Source organism: Talpa europaea (genome assembly GCF_964194135.1).
Source record: "Talpa europaea genome assembly, chromosome: 6".
Classification (NCBI taxonomy): domain Eukaryota; kingdom Metazoa; phylum Chordata; class Mammalia; order Eulipotyphla; family Talpidae; genus Talpa; species Talpa europaea.
In genome coordinates, this window is record NC_140072.1 from 18,177,064 (window position 1) to 18,200,215 (window position 23,152).

Below are 23,152 nucleotides of genomic sequence, written 5' to 3' on the forward strand. Positions count from 1 at the left end.
AACTTAAAAGGTACACTTTGTGAGGAATGATGAGAGGTCTGTCTGTGTGTCTGGCAGTTGCAGACATTGCTATCTATATTAAACAAAACAATTTGTAGTTTCAAACAATTTGTAGTTTCCAATAGAGATTTACAAGAACGCATGTTCCAAATTGTAGAATTGTTTTATTGAGTTGTAGCTGAGTTGCTACTTTTATGAGCAACAGGAATTTATTTACTGGTGGTTAAGGGTTCTCTTGAGAAACATCAAATAGGGAAGTTATTCCCAAGTTTTATACAGCAGGTCAGACTTGTGAAGGAAGATGTATCTTCATTGTCCAAAGATGGTTGAGAGATTTAACTGTGACAGATTGACAAATGTATATGAAAAAAGCTCTGCAGTCTTGTCGGGAAGTAAGCCCTTAAAGATTAAGTCTTATCAATAGAAGTTTTTCAGTGGTGATTAAATTCTCAAAACATTTTCAGTTGATGTCAAATACTTCACTTGATGTCAAATAGTGTGAAGTAAGTGGTCTGATATAAGATTTGGATGAAGTGAATAGAGTATTGAAACTTGGAACTCTTTTTTTTAAAAGATTTATTTATTTATACATGCATGCATGTATACATACATACATACATATAAGCACTGGGTACAGTCAGAAGCGCGGGAGGGTGAGAGAATTCACCAGAGCCAGAGTGGGGAGCAGAGCAGGCAGAAGGACCCAAGTACACTGCTGAGGGGCGCAGTGGGTGGCAGGAGAGGTCTGCACGCCATGTGGGACCCTCCTCCAGTGGCCGGGGAGCAGCCGGGGATCGAACCGGTGCTGCAGAGGCTGTGGGCAGCTTCACAACCCAGCGCTCAACTGCTGCGCCACCGGGAGGCCCGGAACTTGGAATTCTTAATTTAAATAATTCTGTATCTTTCGATGAACCTCTTCCATTTTTAGGTAGATATTGCTTCTGCTGCTGGAAATAATGCATTGCATTTTATCCATTTGTTATCCTTTCTTCATGGCCTAGCCACTGAACTTTTCCAGACTTACTTTACAGAAATACTTTGGCTTTGAATAATACAGTGTACTAACACCTTTAATTAAATTATTTTCTTTTTGGTTACTCTAATTATATTTGAAAAGTATTGTAACTTTAACTTAATAAAACTTTATTCTTGTACCTCTTATTTGACTTGAATGATGCTTGTATGTAGTAAGTTTTAGTAGATTATTTTAGGTTAAGCATTGAAGTCTGATGTTATCTCAGTGGAAGTAGAATTTCATGACTTGTTTTGTCAGTTTGCAAAGGTAAAATTTCTGATATTTTTGCAAGTTTTGTAGGGATGCACATGGACAGCACTTTGATAATGAGACGACTGTTAAGTTGGTTACTAGAATTGATAACTAATCTTTTAATTTTTTTTTAAGATTTATTTATTCATGCATACAAGAACTGGGGTACAGGCCAGATGTGTGGGAGGGTGAGAGGATTCACCAGAGACAGCAGGGAATAGAACAGGCAAACTGACTGAAATACACTGCTGAGGGGAGCAGCGGATGAGACAGGAGAGGTCCGCTTTGCCATGTGGGATTCTCGCTGGCCGGCATCAAATCTACGCTACAGAGGCTGCTGATAGCTTCATAGCGCTGCGCCACCAGGGGAGGACTGATAACTAATCTTTTAAAAAGTTTCCTTCTGGGGCCTCCCCGGTGGCGCAGCGGTTGAGCGCTGGGTTGCGAAGCTGCCCGCGGCCTCTGCGACCCAGGTTCGACCCCCGGCTGCTCCCCGGCCACCAGAGGAGGGTCCCACATGGCGCGCAGACCTCTCATGCCACCCGCTGCTCCCCTCAGCAGTGTACTTCGGTCCTTCTGCCTGCTCTGCTCCCCGCTCTGCCTCTGGTGAATTCTCTCACCCTCCCGCGCTTCTGACTGTACCCAGTGCATGTATAAACAAACAAACAAACAAACAAATAAATAAATAAATGAAACATGCCTCTATTTAAAAAAAAAAAAGTTTCCTTCTGGGGAGCAGCAGTAAATTTCTTATATATTTTCAAAATTATGTGTAAATCTGTCCATGTTATTCCCGGTTATCTTTCTAAAATCTGTAGTGTCAAAATTATTTATTTTGATAATTTAAAATGTCAAATATATGTCTACAGTATTTTCTTATTTTGTTTGCAGGATATCCTCTTCCATTCCTGATATTGGTAATTGTCTTTTCTTTTCCTAGCCTTTGTTTAGTTTTGTTAATGTGACTTATCTTTTAAAAGAACTATTTTTTGCATATGTTGATTTTCTCTGTTGTTTGTCTATTTTCAATTTAATTGATTTCTATTTTTTTTTTTAAATTTTGCTTGTACAGGGTTTATCTTGTTCTCATTGTTATAGTTTTCTTAGGTAGGAAACTTAGTTTATTTATTTGAGACCTTCATTACTCCAGTATAAGCATTTTTTTACTACAAATTTCACGCAAACATTGCTGTAACTGGTGTAACATACTATAAATTTCCATATAATGTTTCAGTTTTCATTTACTCAAAAATAGTTTCTGAAGTCTTTGAGAATTCTTCATTGATCTGTGCATAATTTTGAAGTATGTTATTTAGTTTCCCGTTATTTAGCTGTTTCCTGTTATACTTCTGTTACTGATTTTGACTCGAGTTTGTTAGGGTCAGAGGACATACTTTCAGTTTCATTTCTTTTATATTTGTTAAGGTATGCTTTATTACCCAGGATGTTGTTCTTTCTTGATGATTTTTCCACATGCACTTGAAAAGAATGTGTTTTCTCCTGTTGATAGGTAAATATTCTAGAAATATTATTGCTTGATGGTGTTGCTCAGTTTCTCTCTTTGTCAATTTTCTGTCTACTAGTTCTGTCAGTTACTGAGAGAGGAATAAGGTCTCTGGCTATAATTATGGATGCCTGGTTCTTTCAATTCTGATAATTTTTGCTTTATGTGTTTTGAAGTTCTAATAGGTCTACATATATTTCAGATTACTTTTTCTTCTTTATGAATTGACCCCTTTGTCATGTAATGTATTTATCTCTGGTGATTTTCTTTGTTCTGATCTTTGATGTTAATATAGTCATTTTTTTCTCTTTCATTGGCATTTGTTTGATATATCTTTTTAAAAAAGATTTATTTATTTTTTATACAAGAGCTGGGGTGCAGGCCAGAGGAGTGGGAGGGTGAGAGGATTCACCAGAGACAGAGTGTGAAGCAGAACAGGTGGATTAACTGAAATACACTGCTGAGTAGGGAGCAGTAGGAGAGTCAGGAGAAGTCTGCTACGCCATGTGGGTTGCTCCCTGGGTGGCCTGGTAATCTAACCAGCATTGCAGAGGCTGCGGATAGGTTCACAGTGCTGCGCTTAACCCGCTGTGCCACCGGAGAGACCCTGTTTGAAATATCTTTTAACCATCCTTTTACAAGGCTGAAAGTGTTTTGTAGCCATCATAGACTTGCGTTTTATGTGTGTGTAAGTTAATTCTGGCTTTTTTTAAAAAAAAGGATTTGTTTTTATTTGCTTAAAGATTTATTTATTTATGCATACAAGAACTGGGGTTCTGGCCAGAGGTGGTGGGGTGTGAGAGGATTCACCAGAGGCAGAGTCGGGAACAGAACAGGCAGATTGACTGAAATACACTGCTGAGGGGAGCAGCAGGCAAATTAGGAGAGGTCTGCTGTGCCATGTGGGTATTTCCCTGGCCAGGGATTGAACTTGTGTTGCAGTGGCTGTGGATAGCTTCATAAGTTAGCTTCATAGGTTGTGTCTTAACCCCTTGCGCCACCACGGAGGCCCAATGGCATTCTTCCAATTGGCATATTTTGGCCATTTATATTTAATATGATTGTTGATAGTAACATAGATATTCCATTTTATTTTGTTTTACCTCTTTTTAAAAAAGATTTATTTATTCATAAAAGAACTGGGGTACAGGCCAGAGATGTGGAGGGTAAGAGGATTCACCAGAGACAGAGTAGGGACCAGAACAGGCAGACTGAGTGAAATATACTGCTGAGGAGAGCTGCGGGCGAGACAGGAGAGGTCTGCTGTGCCATGTGGGTTAGCTCCCTGGCCGGGGATCGAATGTGCTGCAGTGGCTGGGGATAGCTTCATAGATTGCGCCTTAACCCCTTGCACCACCAGGGATGCCCCTGTTTTACCTCTTTTTAACTCTACTTTTCTCCTTTTTTAATTTAACATCTATTTTTGATTACTCATGTATTTTTTGCAGTTTGTAGGGATTACAATACAATTATTATCCCCCCCTATATTAGAATCACTCTTTTACTACTTTAAGTGGAATTTAGAAACCTTTCCTCTATATTGTGCCCTCCCCCTTTTAGATTATAGTTGACTACATCTACATACATTGAAAATCCTGTCAGACAATGTGATAATTGAAAAATATTGTTTATATTTACCCAGTTATTTGCCATTTTTCTGTTGCTCTTTCTTCATTCCTGATACTTTTTAAGTTTACTTTTGAAGCAGTTTCCCTTCTGTTTGATGAACTTTCTTTTGCAGTTTTCTTGAAACAACTGGCAAAATTTCTCTTCAGTATTCTTTCATCTGAGAATCTATTTCATCTTCATTCCTGAAGGATATATTTGTTGGATATTCAGTTTTTCAGTACTTAACAAAAAATGGTCCACTTTCTAAGAACGCCATAGTTTTTAATAATAAATATGTTTTTTTTATTGTAATTATTACTTGTCTGTAAGTAACATATCCTTTTTCTCTAGTTACTTTTGAGTTTATTCTTGTAGTTTTCAGCAACTTAATGTGTCTGACTGAATTTTTAGCCTACTGTTTTTGTGAAGTTCCCCTGCCAGGAAGAACATTTGCCGTAGTGCAAGCCATTCGTGTCAGTCAGGGGAAACTATGGCCTGTCACCTCTGCAGACTTTATGTTGTGTCCTAGTTTTGTAAATCAAGTGTTACTGGAACACTGCCACACTTTATTTACATATTGTCTATAACTGCTTTTGTGCTACAGTGGCAGAATTAAGTGTGAGAGAGAACATCAGACAATATTTGTTGTCTGATCCTTTTCACAAGTTTGCTGATCTTGGTATAGATGGAAGAAATCTGTGTTTTCCCTCTTAACATTTCTTGCTTTATATATATATTTTTACAGTTCATTCATGTAGATTTAAAGTCCTTTTTTTTTTTTTAACAACTGTCTTCTATAGAGAAATTACCATACACAGTATGGGATATGTGCAATAATTATTGACTTTATTTAAAAACCAGAAATGGCTTTTTACCCAACTTTTCTTGAGAATATAAACATTGTTAAAGCATAATATATCTTTGTTTAAGAAGTTTCTTTTCAGACATTTTAAATTCGTAAGATGAACTGAATAAATTTCTGCTAAATAATACCAAAATGGTTTATACCAAAATGGGATTAAGTTTTTTAAAAGGTCCACTTAGGAGATTTAAATGTAACTTGTAAATTAATGCTATTTGCAGCAATGTTGAATATTAAAGCTGTATGAATAAAATATAACTTGATATAATATTTGAAAAGGTATTATTTTAAAATAATTTTATTTATTTTAATTGAAGTAACATTAGGATCTCCCCATCAGGTATCACCACCATAGTGTACCCACCACCAAATTGTCCATAGGCCCCCCTCCCCCATAGTCCATTGTACGTACTTCTTTCTTTGTTCTTAACCCCTCCCCCAGACCCTTCCCCATTCTGGATGGTTCAGTTCTATAGTCAGTACCAACAGTTTGATTTTTTTTAAATATCTTTTTTTAAAAAAAGATTTATTTATTTATGCATACAAGAACTGGGGTACAGGAGAAAGGTGTGAGGGGTGATAGGATTCACCAGAGACAGAATGGGGAGCAGAACAGGCAGATTTATTGAAATACACTGCTGAGGGAAAGCATCGGGCAAGTCAGGAGAAGTCTGTGTGCCATATGGGTTGCTCCCTGGCCTGATTACCGCATTTTTTAATAATTGTCCTAGAAATCGATGGTCTGGATTTATTTCCGCTTATCAGCTTTTGTATCATTAAGAATGTGATGCTGGGCCTCCCCGGTGGCGCAGCGGTTGAGCGCTGGGTTGCGAAGCTGCCCGCAGCCTCTGCAGCACCGGTTCGATCCCTGGCTGCTCCCCGGCCACCGGAGAAGGGTCCCACTTGGTGCGCAGACCTCTCCTGCCGCCCGCTGCTCCCCTCAGCAGTGTACTTCGGTCCTTCTGCCTGCTCTGCTCTCCGCTCTGGCTCTGGTGAATTCTCTCACCCTCCCGCGCTTCTGACTGTACCCAGTGCTTGTATAAATAAATAAATAAATCTTTAAAAAACAAAAAACAAGAAACACAATTAAAAAAAAAAGAATGTAGGGCCTCCCCAGTGGCGCAGCGGTTGAACTCTGGGCTGCGAAGCTGCCCACAGCCTCTGCAGCTCTGGTTCGATCCCCGGCTGCTGGGCGAGGGTCCCACATGGCGCACAGACCTCTCCTGCCGCCCGCTGCTCCCCTCAGCAGTGTGCTTCGGTCCTTCTGCCTGCTCTGCTCCCCGCTCTGGCTCTGGTGAATTCTCTCACCCTCCCGCGCTTCTGACAGTACCTGGTGCTTGTATAAATAAATAAAATTTAAAAAAAAAAAAAGAATGTAATGCTAATAATACTGATACAGTATTACATGATCATACTAATAATGTTACTAATAACGGGTGTTCCCTGCAGTCATGGTCAGAGTTTACAGAGGTATACTGGTAACAGAATTGTTTGCCTACAGAGAAGTATCTTCTCTAATGCAATAAAATTTTCAATTGATAATTTGTCCCCCCACATCATCCTTTATACCCCTTTGATCCTTTCTTCCTCTTCTCTCCCTGTTAATCTCAGAAACCTCAACTTTATTAGTGTCCACTTGTTTTTATAAGTATTTTGCCTTGTTGAATCATCTGTTATTGTAAATGTCTAATATTTGTCATTTTGACTTATCTAATTCCCTGCAATTCCTTTCATTTTTCTGTAAAGGGCAATGTTTCCTCTTTCCTTGAAGTTGAGTGATACTCCATTTTTGGATCCAGTCCTCTACTATTGGGCACTTAGGTTGTTTCCTCATCCTAGCTATTGCTGCAAGTAAACATTGAGGAGCATATAATTTTTTGAGTTGATAGCTTCGTGTTCTTACGGTTGATGTGTTGTTGGGTCTTATTATATTCTTAGTTTTTCTTTTTAAGATTTATTTATTTATGCATACAAGAGCTGGGGTACAGACCAGAGATGTGGGGGTGAGAGGATTCACCAGAGAAAGGGTGGGGAACAGAACAGGCAGATCCACTGAAACACTGCTGAGGGGAGCAGGGGGCGAGCCAGGAGAGGTCTGCTGTACCATGTGGGTTGCTCCCTGGCCAGCTGGGAATTGAACTCGTGCTGCAGAGGCTGCGGATTGCTTCATAGATTGTGTCTTAATCCCTTGAGCCACCAGGGAGGCCCTGTAAACTTTTGTTTATGATGAAGTTTTAAATGAAGTATTAAAATCTTAAGTATTGAATTTTTGTTCTTTCAACAGCTAAACCAGGTGGACAGGTGAAATGTCAGTATATTTCTGCCGTGGATAAAGTTATATTTGTGGATGATTATGCAGTAGGGTGTAGGAAGGACCTTAATGGAATCTTGTTGTTAGACACTGCTCTGCAAACTCCAGTTTCAAAGCAGGATGATGTGGTTCAGCTTGAATTACCTGTTACAGAGGTAAGTTGAAATAAGTATCAATGTGCTTTTTTACTTCATTTAATCGTAGACTTGTTAGCTGTTAAATAAAAAATAGATTTTCCTTTTAGCGAATTTTTAATGTATATATAAAATTATATATATATCTGTATGTGTATTTTTTATGTATATCCCTATATAAACAAATTGGTATTAATCACAACTTTGTTTAAATATTTGTCTTTCCTTTGCATAATTAAGTGAAGCTCATTGAACTGATAATTATTTTTAAAGATCTATTTATGCATACAAGAACTGGGGGTGTAGGCCAAAGGTGCAGGGGGTGAGAGGATTCACCAGAGACAGAGTGGGGAGCAGAACAGGTGGATCTACTGAAATACGCTGTTGAGGGGAGCAGCTTGTGGTTCAGGAGAGGTTTGTTGTGCCATGTGGGTTAGCTCCCTGGCCAGGGATTGAAATCATGGTGCCGTGACTGGCAATACCTCGATAGTACTCCCACCAGGGAGACCCCATAAACTGATATATAATGTAAACTGTATAAGTTAAGAGACCCCAAATACAAAATCTTCAACAAGATAGTTTCTTCCTGTAATAGTGCCGGACTGAGTTTGGGGGCTACTTTGCTGAACTAGACAGCTTCTTCAAATATCATCATTTCGTAGTCATAGGGAAGACCTCTCCCCTTACCATATTCCTGCCTTCCCCTCCTCCTCTTCTCTCCCTTTCCGCCTGTACTTCCTTCCCTTGCCTTCATTCCTTCTAGTTCTCTTTCACAAATTCTTTCACATGTACTCTTTATATTCAGCTGATTGGTTAGATTTTGGCTGCATAGCCACAGCAAGCAGAAGGAGACTGGAAATGTTCTGTTTTTTTTTAATATTAAAAAATGATATTAACCATATTAAAAAAATAGGGAGGAATAAATATTAGTGGGCAACCAGTAACATTTGCCATGTATCATGCCTCAAGAATCCCAGTATAAAATTTTAGACATAGGAATTTTTCTTTAGTGCCACAATTTGTCACTTAATGTGAAGTAAACTTAATTTTTTTTTGTATTTTTGTGTATTACATGCACATTGTAATTTCAAAGTACAATTTTGAATTTATTGAATTTTGAACATCTTAAGTAATAAAAGATTATAATGAGTGATTATTTCTGTCTTCATACCAAGTTGTTCATTATTGTTTTGCATTTGGTAGTGATACAATTAGTTGATAAAATCAGTATAGTTTATATCCCATTTTTAGGACACAAAAGCTGTCAGTGTGTAAATTTTAAGTTCAGTGTAATTTCTTTTTAAGAATGATTTATTTATGTATACAAGAACTGGAGTACAGGCCAGAGGTGGTGGGAGTGGGGCGGTGAGAGGATTCGCTAGAGACAAAGTGGGGAGCAGAACAGGTAGATTGACTGAAATAAACTGCTGAAAGGAGGAGGGCAGTGGGCGAGACAGGAGAGGTCTGCGCCATGTGGTCCCTGACTGGGGATTGAACTGGTGCTGCAGTAGCTGTGGATTGCTTCAGAGTGCTGACGCTTAACCCTTGGGCCACCAGGGAGGCCCTCAGTGTAATACTTTTTATTCTCTCTTTGTGTTGACTTAACAGATATTAAAATATATCCACTTGGATTTTATAGTATCATATCACAGTTTTTTATTGTGTCTGTATGTTAATATTGCAAGCATGTTGGTAGTAGTTTGAGTTGTGAAAATAAAAATAGTCATCTTTTCATTATCACACTGAATCTGAGGCCATGTATAAAATCTTTAGACAGAGAATTCATCAATTTTACATTGTGTTGAATCATTTTTCCTTTCTATATTCAAAGAATTTAAACCAGGTGACATCTTAATAAAGCTGTATTTTAACAAAGGATATGTGTTATAGTCTATAATGAAAGGTAGTATAAGACTTTTCAGGTTTCAAAAAGAACTACAAAATTAGAATAAGTATTTGAAGATTTTTATAACAGAGACCCTCAAGTTAGTATTTTTCTTACTGTACTAATTAAAGTGCTGGGTTTTTAACTGACTTCTACTCCCTCTCCTGCTTTCCTGGCTCTTAACATTTATTACTGGATTTCTCTCTCTTTGCCTAAGTAGTTACAATTCCTACTCTTTCTCACACAAAGATTTATAGACTTTCTATCATCCCAAGCATCCTTTACTGCACCACATTAATTTGTACTGTCTTGCCTAAAGTATGGCGTTGTAGCTTTGTACAGATGTATTCTTTTCCTTATGTCAACCATAAATTTCTCTTACGGTAATGTTGACCTTGATAATCAGTAATTAGTCATCGTCATCATTAGTATTGGTAATAATGCACAGAACTTTTTCATATTACCTGTTGTCTTAGTGAATGCCCCCTCTTATAGTTTGAATAATTTGAGTATGTAGAGCTCTTTGATGAACTTTGTTTCTTTACAGTTTACTTCTTATTTTTTCTCATGATGTCAGCTTGTCCAATTCTATCTTGATTTGGTTTATTATAACATCATTGTATTGAAACTTTATGTGGTACTACTATGAATACATTGGTTTTTACTTATCTGTAATTTTGTAAGTCTTTCAAATCATTATTTGATTAATGATTAGATATATAAATAGCAAAAGATGGTAAGCTTTATTATATAGCTTAGAAGCAGTTCAAATTAAAATGTTGAAATAAAGATCTGAATGCAGTATATTTTCATGTGTTTAATTTTCTGTGATCATTTGTTTTATTTAGGCACAACAACTCTTATCTGCATGTTTAGAAAAGGTAGATATTTCTAGTACGGAGGGTTATGATTTGTTCATCACACAACTTAAAGATGGTTTAAAAAACACATCTCATGAGACTGCAGCAAACCACAAAGTTGCTAAGGTAAGATGTTAAGAAAAATTCCTTGTTTAAAGTTGGTAAGGGTGTTCAGAAAAAGGAACTGTTCATTGTTCATGGTACTGTAGACTGACCTGTCCCCTTTGGAAAATAATATGGAGGTTTCTCAAAACATCAAAAATACATGTATCATATGATTAAACAATTCTGCTTCTAGCATCTACCTGAAGAATGTAAAAACTCTAATTATAAGGGATGTGTGCATTACTATATTCACTGCAGCACTATTTACAATAGCAAATTATGGAAACAACAGAAGTGCCCAACAACAGATGACTAGATTAAGAAGATGTGGTAAATATTCATGATGGAAATCTACTCAGCTATAACAAAATGTGAACATGAATGGCATTTGGACAGGATTATTTTAAATGAAATAAGCCTGAGGGAGAAGGACAAATCCCAGATGATTTCACTTGTGTAGAATATACAGAAACAAAGCCAAAGAACAAAATGAAAGCAAAATGAAGTCTAGAAATACGGCTGCAGAGTTAAGGCTACTAGAGAGGGAAGGTGTATGTGGGCCTAATGGTATATAATAAAGGAATATGGGTGCTTTGGTGGTAGGTGGGGCGTGGTGATGCACATCTGAGGAGGTGTGAACCTCCCCTGAATCTTATGTAGTGCCGTAAGCCAGTGTTACCTCAAAAAAAAAAAAAAAAAAAGAAAGAAAGAAAGAAAGAAAGAAATGTTGTTTAGGGTTATAATAGAAAAAATATTCCAAATTTTAGATTTTTTTCTCTTTAAAAAAATGTGTCTATAAGTCATCTCAAAGTTGAAACTGTTTTTACTGAAGTCTGTGGGAACTATTTTGCTTACTTTGTTCCTAGTATTTCTGTGTTTGATGGCAATAAATTGGTTGAGAGGCTGATAAAAGGCTTTCTTGTCAGGTTATGAGCATGGGTGCAAAAAAAAAGATGTTTTTGGAAATGGGCCCATTGGGACTTTTGTTGGTATATATTTTTAAAAGCACGACTGAGATACCTGCAGTAGATGGTGCTTTGAGTTAAACCTTGGATGTATTTCCTTCATTTCTTCTACATTTTTCTATTAAGACTTATTCCTAGTTCCAACTGTAATGACTAAAATTTCTATAAGGAAGGATATAAGAAAAAAAATTTCCTAAATATAATTCTTGAATTTATAAATATCTTTTTTTCTTAAGTATAGTTATAATCACACTGAAATATTGTGATATACTATCTTAGTCCATTTGAGCTGCTATAACAAAGTTCCTTTGTCTGGGTAGCTTGTAAACAACAGAAATGTATTGCTTATGTTTCTGGAGGCTGGGAAATCTAAGCACAAGATGCCAGCATGGTTGCCCAAATTCTCCTTAACCCATGCATAAAGGCCCAACATGAATGCCTTTCTGATCCCTAGCTGGTGCATTCTCTCTGTATCCTTATGTGGTTGAAAGGGCATGGGATGTCACTGGCCCCTCTTTTAGAAATGTGCTAATCCCATTCCCTGAGGGCTTCGCCCTCATGACTTAAGTACCTTGCAAAAACCCATCAGCTAATATCATCACCTTTAGGGGTTATTATTGCAATATATGCATTTTGGGGAGCCATACATGTTCATACCATAGTATATATGTTGCTTTGTTTCACTTAGTGTATCTTAGATATTTTTTCATATTAGTCCTCATAGATCATCTGCATTCTTCTTAACATTTATATTGAATTTTATTATGCAGATTTATCATAATTTTATTGGCCATGTTCCATTGATAGGACATGTTATTTAGTAAAATATAAACCATACAATGAATTTCCACAGTGAGACTTTATTGTAAAGAATTTACTTCTCACCTAAGTCTAGATGAGCAAAGAAAAGAAGCTAGGGTTATCAGAACCTATAGACTAAGAGAATGGGATCTGTGGGTCTGGGACTTAAACTTAGGAGAAGCTGCTGCCCTACTGGTACCTCAGGAACTTGGAAGAGCTTGTGGAACTGAGACCAGATCTCTCAGAAGAGATGCTACTTACCCGATGTTATTTAGTCCCCCTGTGGGAGCTCTATGAGGCTGGTTCTGGGAATACTAAAGCAAAAACAAAATAGCCACTGAAACTTAGGAAAAATATCATTTGCTCTATGTCCTTTGCTGAAACAATGATGACAACAGTGATAGGTAGTAGCAAAGAGCAAGGCTTCCTTCTTTTATCATGCTTTCTAATTTCCCTCTTGTCTGAACCTTACAGCCAGCAAAAACTGTTGACAAATATAGATTGCAGAGTCCCAGCTCCAACATAACAGAGATGATAAATAAAAGTAGGTTTGGAGCTGGGAGACAATAATTTAATAATAACTAGCATCGTGTACTCCTTTGGCTACTCAGTATCTTTACACACACTTTTTATATATGTTTGAACTTTCACACAACAAAAATATGCTTTTACTTGACAAGAGATTACTATTTACGACTTTCTTCTTCTACCCTGTGCGTAGTTCTGTTGTCTTTGGCCAGCACTTCAATGGGTCAGGCGACTTTACGTGGTGGAGGGACTGAAGTCTTTACTTTTGTGTGATCTAAATCCTCAGTGGTGTTCTGTTTAAGTTGCAATCACCCATTCACTTTTTAATCATCCATTCACTTTTCACCATGGAAGGACTAAGAGGCACCCTGGAAAATCTCTTGCATTTTAATTTCTCCTTACCCCAATTACACCATTTCCCCCTTTATTGTCGGTTAATCACATCAACCAGTAGAATAATCTTTGTCTTATTGTTTAGTGACAGGAGGAGCCCAAAATTGCTGGATAGCAATTTTTTTTTTAGATTTATTTATTTATTTATACAAGCACTGGGTACAGTCAGAAGTGCGGGAGGGTGAGAGAATTCACCAGAGCCAGAGCAGGGAGCAGAGCAGGCAGAAGGACCGAAGTACACTGCTGAGGGGAGCAGCGGGCGGCAGGAGAGGTCTGCACACCATGTGGGACCCTCCTCTGGTGGCTGGGGAGCAGCTGGGAATTGAACCGGTGCTGCAGAGGCTGCGGGCAGCTTCGCAACCCAGCGCTCAATCGTTGCGCCACCGGGGAGGCCTGCTGGATAGCAATTTTAACACAATTCATTAGAACCATTGCTGTACCCTTGGTGGAATGTAAGACCTCTTGAGGTTAAACTTAAAAAAAAAAAAAAAAAAGTCTATGAATGGGTTATTAAGTAATAATAGTGGTTCTGTTGGGAAAACTCATCCCGTGGGCCCCTCCATGGCCTGGTTCCACCGGCCTGGGAGTCCCATTCTATTTCTGTTCCTTTTCTCCTCAATAAATTTTTTCTTTCTCTAAACAAAACAAAACAAAATCATACCTTTTTTTTTCATTTAAGGCATAGACATTGTCCTGTAAGGTAGACTTCATCCTTTCAGGTATCTCTTCCAATTAGTGCTGAAAATGAGTCTTTCATAGGGCAATGCGTATTTTTGTTAGGTCAGCTACTTCTTACCATGATAAGGCCAAATCAGTTTAATGGGCAGGAGTCCATTGATGGAACTCCTTTCCCTACCTCCCTTTCTTTAAAGTGCTTTCTTTGTTTAGAAGTGAAATTGTGTAGAATACCATGATGATGCATAAGCCATTTTTTTTTAGTCCACAGGAAGTGGTGTAATATTGCAGAAATGTTGTGGGCAGAACAGATAAATGCATTTTCAGAATACATATTTATTACAGTGAAGGTAGATTGCTGCTCAACCCATGACTGCTCAACCCATGACTGCATGTATCTGATTTAATCAGCCTGCAGTCAGATAGCTGACTATTCCTTGGAAAATAGTGTCATCTTGGTGCCTCAGCTTTGATGGCTGTTATTGGCAAATTAAGTAATTAGCAGTAGCCGGAGCCTGGTTAATTCATATTGTTGGGCCTGTGCAGAATCTGTTTGCTGTGGAGCTCATATAGAAATCATCACATATGGAGAGAGAATGAGTGACATCCATATAGTTTGCATAATTTGTCCATTTCCTCTGGCATGGATTCCTTTTGATTACCATTCATCTATTTCACAAATATTTTCACATTGTTATTTTGAGAGGGCTGTCCATACACCTGTGTCTTTGACTTAAGTGTTAGCAGTCTTACAATCCTGATCTTTGCAAAGCCTTCCATCCAACCTAAACATTTGTTGCTGTTCTTTAATCAATGAGAATCTTTATTTATGGCCAGTTCTTAATTCAGACAAAGAGAACAACCAAGTGTACTGTTTGAAGTTATGCCCTCTGAGATCTACTTCCATCTTTGATTGGGACTGTAATGCTGCAGCCATTCATCTTGGGGTGGTACTATTATAATGTGCACAGCCGTGTGTAAATAGTAGCTAAGGATTTTCTTCCTCTGATCTTATCATAAGGAGTTCCTGTAATCCATTAATATGAAATGAGAAGGAGGCGTTACAATGAGAGTAGATATTGTAGAAATCTGAGTTACTTGGTTACTCAGTTTGTCTAAAACATGCCTTTTGAATTTTTCAAAATTGATCTCTTACAAATCACTTAATGTAGCGTGCGTCATTATTATGCTGTGGTATGTCAGATAACAACTAGTTTGTGATGGACAGTTCTGACTGCATAGACATTTGTCTCATAGGTAGGTATTAATAATTTATGTCAGGGATTATTAAGAAGCTAGAAGCTGTTTCTCAACAGGAGGATAGTTGTTTATAGAAAATGGCCTGGCCTTGCTATAAGACCCTACCTAGCATTCTGTTTTGTGAATATCACAATTTAGTTTGCCAGAGACTCCTTAGGGAATCTTTCTTTCTTTTTTTTTTTTTTTAAAGATTTACTTATTTATGCATACAAGCACTGGGTACAGTCAGAAGCACGGGAGGGTGAGAGAATTCACTAGAGCCAGAGCGGGGAACAGAACAGGCAGACAGACGAAATACACTGCTGAGGGGAGCAGCGGGCTTGGCAGGAGAGGTCTGTGCACCGTGTGGGACCGTCGCTGGTGGCTGGGGATCGAACCGCCACTGCAGAGGCTGCGGGCAGCTTCGCAGCCCAGTGCTCAACTGCTGCCCCACTGGGGAGGTCCAAATCTTTATTTCTGTAGATAACTTAGAGAATTATTGAATATGCTCACAAGGTACAAGTGGCAGAGCATCTAGCGGTTTAACCTGGATTGTATATTATTTAATAATTGAGTTAGAGCGGCATAACCAAATATGCTGAATTTGGGGTTTGGAATCCAGTTAGGTTCACTGAGACTGCCTTTTTTTTAGTGTTTTTTTTTCAGAAGTTGTAGCAACTTGTCTTTCATTTGGAGGGACTACCTTGACATGTGCAAACCACTACTTCCAGAAACCTCACAGGGGTTGGAGTACACTTGAGTTTTTCTGGAGGTTATTTTTGATCCTCTCTGGCTAGTATATGTGTTACTAATGCATTTAAGTTTCTTGCTTCTTCCTCCTTATCTGGATCAATCAGTGTGATGTTAACAATATAGTGAACCAATGTAGTGATCTGCAGGATGCTAGGTTGATCAGGATTTCTACAGACTAGATTATAATGAAGAAAGAACACGAGACAGTCCCAGGGTAAGACTGATTTATTGTTGTTATTGCCAGATAAAAGCAGCTTACTTTTGGATGGTTTTTAAAAGTTAGTTAAAAAAAAAAAAAAAAGAACTGTCACTGTCTACCAGATATCAAGGGATTTGTTGATTCGCTTGTATCAAGACACCTCATCTGGAAGGGCAGCTGCATTTAACGTTACCATCTGATAGTTTACAATGCATAGTCATTCTTCAAGATCTATTTGCATTATGCATAGGCCAAATAGGCCAGTTAAATGGAGATGAGAGAGTTTGATTACCATTGTGTATTTCAAGTGTTTTACAGGGGCATTAATTTCAGAAGTTTCCTTAGGAATGGGTGTTGCTTTGGTTAGTATTCTTGTAGAGAATGAAAATTATATTGGCTTTTCCCTTTGGCTTTTCTAACTTTTAAAAGTCCTCAGAGAGGATCAGAGAGCCGTGTGGTAATTTTTCTATTTGCCTATTCTATATTGTTTCTAATTGTGCATTTGGGAACTGCAGAAATAACTACCAGATGGATTCCTGGACCCACTGAACTCACTAAAATAGCTTTTAGCCAAAATTTCATTGATCGCTTAACAATTCTAAGTCCCCACCTTCACTGGTGTGTACCATAGTGATGTTTTAGGTCTGCTCAATGCTACTGTCTTGCAGTGCTTGAAAGATAACAACGCTTTTCTTCTCCAGTACAGTTACTATAGTGAATGCCTATAGGTTCCTATTAGGAAGGTTAACAGTATGATTTACAGTATAGTTGGGGCATTGTTGTAGGATCCTTTCTTCCACCCAAAAGGCTCTGGATCTATGAACAGGTTTGTGCTAGAAACAAAATGCTCTCTCTCTCTCTCTCTTTCTCGCTCTTTTTTTTAAAAGCAATTCAAGTCCAGTTTCTTTCTATAAATTTTTTCAGTTACATAGGTAAGTAATAATTTAATAGGCCTGGTGTGTACTAGACAGAGTGGAAACATTCGTAGGTGAGCAGGGACAGAGTAAAAAGATGAAATTACTTTATGGACTTATTTCTTTGGGAGAATAATACTTAGTATTTTTACAGTGTAACTTAATTATTTTAATATTGAATAATTATGTTTAACATTTATTAAATGCTTACTCCATTAAACACTACCAATCCCAACTTGAATTTTTGTAAGATAATATGTTAATAGGTAGCTGTTTCCTCTCTTTACAGAATAGGAACTGAGGTTAATTTGACTAGGGTTGCATAGATAATGGTGAAGCTGGGCTTGGAAGTCAACTTTTTATGACTAGAAGGCCTGTTCTTTTAGTTAGTATTGCTGGATGTTAATGACAACAATACTTGCAAAAGCATCTGCTAAGTGTAGCCTCATATTCCCTAGAGCAGTAAATTGTACAACCATATTCTTATGAATAGAGATACTTGGATTTATAAGATGTGCTTCCATCTTGTTCTGACCTATTTTTTTAATGGATTAATGGAGGATTTATTTTTCACAGAGTTGCACATTCCTGTTTTAGTGATGAATTAATGAATTTAACTAACTTGAGACTGATATTTTTTTAAGATAAAAGGACTCTTTTTTTCTTCTTATGTTATTGCTGCTGGTTGAAAATCTCAGCACAAATAAGTTTATGGGGAAATATTTATTTTATAATCTATAAGTTATGGTTTTGGCTAAAATGTCTGTATGTTTTCTTTTCTTTATACCCCCATTTTCTTTCAGTGGGCCACAGTTACATTTCATCTTCCTCATCATGTGTTGAAGTCCATTGCCAGTGCCATTGTTAATGAACTCAAGAAAATAAATCAAAATGTTGCTGCCTTACCTGTGGCGTCCTCTGTGATGGACAGATTGTCTTACCTCTTACCCAGTGCACGTCCGGAACTGGGAGTGGGGCCAGGCCGTTCTGTGGACAGGTAAAGGAGATATGGCAGTAAGATTGCATTGATTACTCTTTTGGATTAACTAAGAATAACAATAAAATTTGATTTTGATTAAAAAAATTCAAAATATATGAGAAAACTTTTCAGATTATCATTTTTATTAAAATACTGAATTCAAGTAAATTACTACTTAAATTGCTATTATTAAACAGTTTCTCTCTGTACTCTGAAGGTATTTAAAGGTATCATAAAACCATACTTTGAAAATTCCACTTTAGTACTTGCTTAATAAATATTTGGGTCAACATAAAAATATAATTTTTATATATAAGAATTACTTTGCTTTGATAAAATTTTTATAAATGAAAAAACCATCCCAGAATCTGTGTATAAGAGCCATGTCTTATTTACTAATTAAAAAAGTGAAAAAAAATCAATTTGTTCAATTTTGAATTAAGATTTTTATGCTGCCTATCCTGGATTTAAGCACAGTACTACAAAAATCATACTTCAACCATCATTTTCTTTGTGTAAAACTAATTAAGAAGCCAGATTATTTTATTAGATTATTTTATTAGATTCTCATTAAGACTACTTAAGTTTGGAAATGCTATACAGAAATAATAAATTCAGCAGTTTAGATAATGTGTTTACATTTGCTTTCTGCTATAATATTTTGCATTTTCATTGATTGCGAATTTTAACTTCATGCTTTTTTCCTGAAGTGTATTTTAAGTATATTTAACAGTACATGCTGTTTAGTGAAGTTATTGCTGAATGAGTTTTCTGTTAACTTCTGTTATCTTAAATAATGGTCTTATATTAGTTTATAGCTTGGTAAATTGACTGTTGTGTTTTTTAAAAAAGTGATTTTATTGTTGTAAATAACTTCTATTGGTTAGTGTTAACATTTGGGAAGAATTTTTATATTACATAGTAATATTGTTATCTAGCTTTTGGGCAAAATATAGAAACTTTCTAATTTTTTCAAAGATTTATTTATTTTTGCATATTATTTATACTGGGGTACAGGCCAGAGATGTGGGGGGTGGAGGGATGAAAGGACTCACCAGAGACAGAGTGGGGAACAGAACAGTCAGACTGACTGAAATACACTGCTGAGGGGAGCAGTGGGCGAGGCGGGAGAGGTCTGCTGCTCCATGTGGGTTGCTCCCTGGCTGGCCGGGGATCGAACTTGTGCTACAGAGGCTGTGATTGCTTCATAGTGCGGTGCTTAACCCCTTGCCCCACCAGGGAGGCCCTAGAAACTCATTTTTAATGTGAATAGCTATCAGGTGATTGTATTATGGCTGTCATTGAGATATTCTTTGGAATATGTCTGGAGGGGGAAAATATGTACTTAGAATAAATGTACCTTGACTGAGAGTCAAACCTATTTTGGGACTATAAAACAGCCCTTCAGAGCTTTTTTCTTTGCGAACAGCAGCAGGGTTTTCTAAAGAAATCAGTCAGTGCAAGCTCTGGTAAATGCTTTATTTTAGGAAATGGCTAGGATGTTCAGTGTTTTTGTGATGCTAAAATGCCTCAAGATGTTAATTTTGATGTAGTCTGTAGTATTTGTTTCATTAGAAACCAACTTAAGTTGGTTTGAATTAGGGTCTGCTAGATGCTACTACTATTTTGATAATATAAATAAGTGGGAGGGTATTTCTGTTCTTTGACTGAGAAAGATCCTGAAGACTTACTGTAACCTGTCAGTGAAGGATTTTCTACCCCCAATACTTCGCTTTTTCCAAACCAGAATACAACTATGAGTAAAACCTAATTCCCTAGTGGTATTAGCTGAAATCATGTACTTATTTAAGGGAAGGAAGAATTTAAAGAAAAGTCATTTTCTGGTATGTTTTTGGAGGACTTTTACCACTTTATCTGTCTTTTTGAAGTTGTACTTTTCTGTTAGAAAGAGTAAGTTTCACTTACCAGTCCTTTCTCATTTGAAACCTTTTAGACTTACTCTAATTTAGGTGTGATCTTATTTTAAAAAGTGCCCTAATGTGTACTGTGAGTAAATTAATATATTGTAATATAAAAGCATGTGAAGATTTCCTTTTTTTTTTTAGATTTATTTTTTTTTTATTTATACAAGCACTGGGTACAGTCAGAAGTGCGGGAGGGTGAGAGAATTCACCAGAGCCAGAGCGGGGAGCAGAGCAGGCAGAAGGACTGAAGTACACTGCTGAGGGGAGCAGCGGGTGGCATTGGAGGCCTGCGCGCCATGTGGGACCCTCCTCCAGTGGCCGGGGAGCAGCAGGGGATTGAACCGGCACTGCAGGGGCTGTGGGCAGCTTTGCAACCCAGCGCTCAACCGCTGCGCCACCGGGGAGGCCCTGAAGATTTCCTTTTTTGATAATTCCCTGGAGAGTAAACTTTTCTGGAAAAAGTTTTGTCGATTAGGAAAAAATTAAACTAGAAAATGCTTTCTCAGTATGGTTGAGACAAAACCAGTATGCATCTTTTGTTGTGATTTTATCCAATTATGTAAAACTTGGCACATGATGAAAGGCAGTTTTCTGCCTCTTCAGATTTCTTTTCTGTGCTTGGTAATTGTGCCATATTGGTGAATTTAATCTACCCCTGTTATTGTTTATCAATTGTAACCATCAAGCAGGTATCTTTTTTCCCCCTATCTTATTTAAGGGAAATTATTAAACATTACTATTTTTACTTTAAAACACATTTGAACTTGATCGTTAGAAAATTTGCGGTTTCTATTGATAATTCAGTAAAATTTTTTCATCAGTGTTAAATAGGAGTTTCACTGTATTAGATGACTAACTTCGATTATATAATGTACGTTTCCTTTTAGATCACTGATGTATAGTGAAGCTAACAGACGGGAGACATTTACCTCCTGGCCTCACGTGGGCTATAGATGGGCACAGCCAGATCCTATGGCTCAGGCTGGGTTTTATCATCAGGTAAAAGATTATAAAAAAATAGCTTTTCAACACTCCTTTGTAGCTTCAGTAGAATCATTTTAATATTTTTTCACAAATATTTAAAGGGGTTTGGCTGTATGCTTGTGTGCATGCATGCATGTTTGTGAGTTTTGTATTGTTCTTACTTTGATCATAATATTGACTTTTTTGTGTTGTATGTGAAAAGAAAAAATATTGTTAAAAGTCATTAAGTGAATTAATGCTCATAACTATTTTCTTTCAGAGTATCTATTTATTAAAATCATCAAATAGGGACTACTCTCCAGATTTTCAATTTGAAAAGTATTTGCATGTGTGTTGATGTTTTTTCTTCTTGACTTTTATAACAGAATAAATAGTAATTACTCCTGAAATTTTAATTTTAATTGGGATATAAATTGCCTATATGCTGGACAACTATTAGAAGCAACACTGCAACATTACAACTTGAATACAAATGTTTTGAGGCTCTGATTAAGAAATTATACAGAAAGAGGAATAAGTAGTCATGGATAATAGTCATAGTTTTATTTGGGGAAAGAGAAGGTGTATAGTATAAGATCAATGTGACAAAAAGACATGAGAATGAGACATTATAGAGAGTGTCACGGAGCTAAAGAGAGGGAAATTAAGTAAATTTAGATATATATATAATATATATAATATATTAAAGGAAACTTACTGAGTAGTTTATTTTATTTTATTTTTTTTAAAGAATACTTTTTTTTTTTTTAAAGATTTTATTTATTTATACAAGCACTGGGCACAGTCAGAAGTGCGGGAGGGTGAGAGAATTCACCAGAACTAGAGCGGGGAGCAGAGCAGGCAGAAGGACCGAGGTACGCTGCTGCGGGGTGCAGCGGGCGGCAGGAGAGGTCTGCGCGCCATGCGGGACCCTCCTCCAGTGGCCGGGGAGCAGCCGGGGATCAAACTGGCCCCACAGAGGCCGCGGGCAGCTCGCAACCCAGCGCTCAACCTCTGCGCCACTGGGGAGGCCCTCACTGAGTAGTTTAGACTGACTTGCACTGCTTTACTACTGCTAAAGAATCTAGGAGATTAATAATTACATGTCGGTTTACATAAAACATGCCTTTGTAAGAATTCAGGTAAACTTTTGAAATTCGTTAATGTTACTGTCATGAAGAATCTAAAGTCGTTAGTTCTTGAAGTATTATGAGTATCTTAACTAGGGGAAGAGGACAGATGGCTTAGTGGATGAGGGAGAATCAGATATATATATTTGAATATCATAAAATTTTTTTGTCAGGGCCTCCCTGGTGGCACAGGGGTTAAAGACACAGTGCTCTCAAACTCTCCGCAGCCACTGCAGCACAATTTCTATCCCTGGCCAGGGAGCTGACCCACATGGCGAAGTAGACCTCCTGTCTTGCCTGCTGCTCCCCTCAGCAGTGTATTTCAGTCAGTCCACCTATTGTGCTTCCCATTCTGTCTGGTGAATCCCAGAGGATTCACCTCTGAGGTCACCTCCCACACCACTGGCCTACACCCCAGTTCTTGTATGCATAAATAAATCAGTCTTTTCTAAAAAAAGTTTTTGTCAGATGCCAAGTTAAAGATAGATTAGTTTGGAGACTGGCCAGTACTAGAAATACTGAAATTATTTCCCTAAATTAATGATTAAATATGTGCTATTGATATTTTTTCTTTTCTTTTTTTAAAAGTTTATTTATTTATGCATACAAGAACTGGGGTAGAGGCCAGAGGTGTGGGGGCTGGTGAGAGGATTCACCAGAGACAGGAGAAATGTATATATAGTGGGCGAGACAGGAGAGGTCTGCTGAGCCATGTGGGTCACCTCCCTGGCCAGGAATTGAACTCATGCTGTGGTGACTGTGGATAGCTTCATAGTGCTTCGTCTTAACCCCTTGCGCCACCAGGGAGGCCCTTGATAATTTTTCTTTATATCTCCCTTGGTTTCATTTCCTTGATGAGCTCTGTGATGCCTTGTTATTTTTCATTGTATTCAAATAATAAGTTTTGTAGAATCTTCTGATTATGTTAAGAATGATTATTTTTAGTCTTCTAAAATAATAGTTATATCTATAGACACAATTGCTAAATGGAGTAAATGCTCAAAAATACTAAGTTTTCAGAGAGCTATTTCAGTTTAGGTATTTTGTATATATGTATATGTACATATATATGTAAAAATGAAAAATACAATATTTTGTCCTTTACTTCATTATTTTTTAAAGATTTATTTATTTATGCATACAAGAACTGGG

General features: G+C 37.3%; 1 protein-coding gene across 4 annotated transcripts in view; it reads left to right on the plus strand.

The window, feature by feature from the left end:
- Positions 1–23,152, plus strand: part of BIRC6 (baculoviral IAP repeat containing 6) — a gene marked incomplete at both ends in the record, with an annotated part of 177,198 nt that overhangs the window by 12,099 nt on the left and 141,947 nt on the right. For all 4 annotated transcript variants that reach the window (XM_084235649.1, XM_084235650.1, XM_084235651.1 and 1 more), the window contains 4 exons: positions 7,526–7,707; positions 10,420–10,557; positions 17,807–18,000; positions 20,795–20,906. In XM_084235649.1, the coding sequence (XP_084091775.1) occupies positions 7,526–7,707; positions 10,420–10,557; positions 17,807–18,000; positions 20,795–20,906 (626 nt within the window). The remainder of the gene's footprint in view (positions 1–7,525; positions 7,708–10,419; positions 10,558–17,806; positions 18,001–20,794; positions 20,907–23,152) is intronic.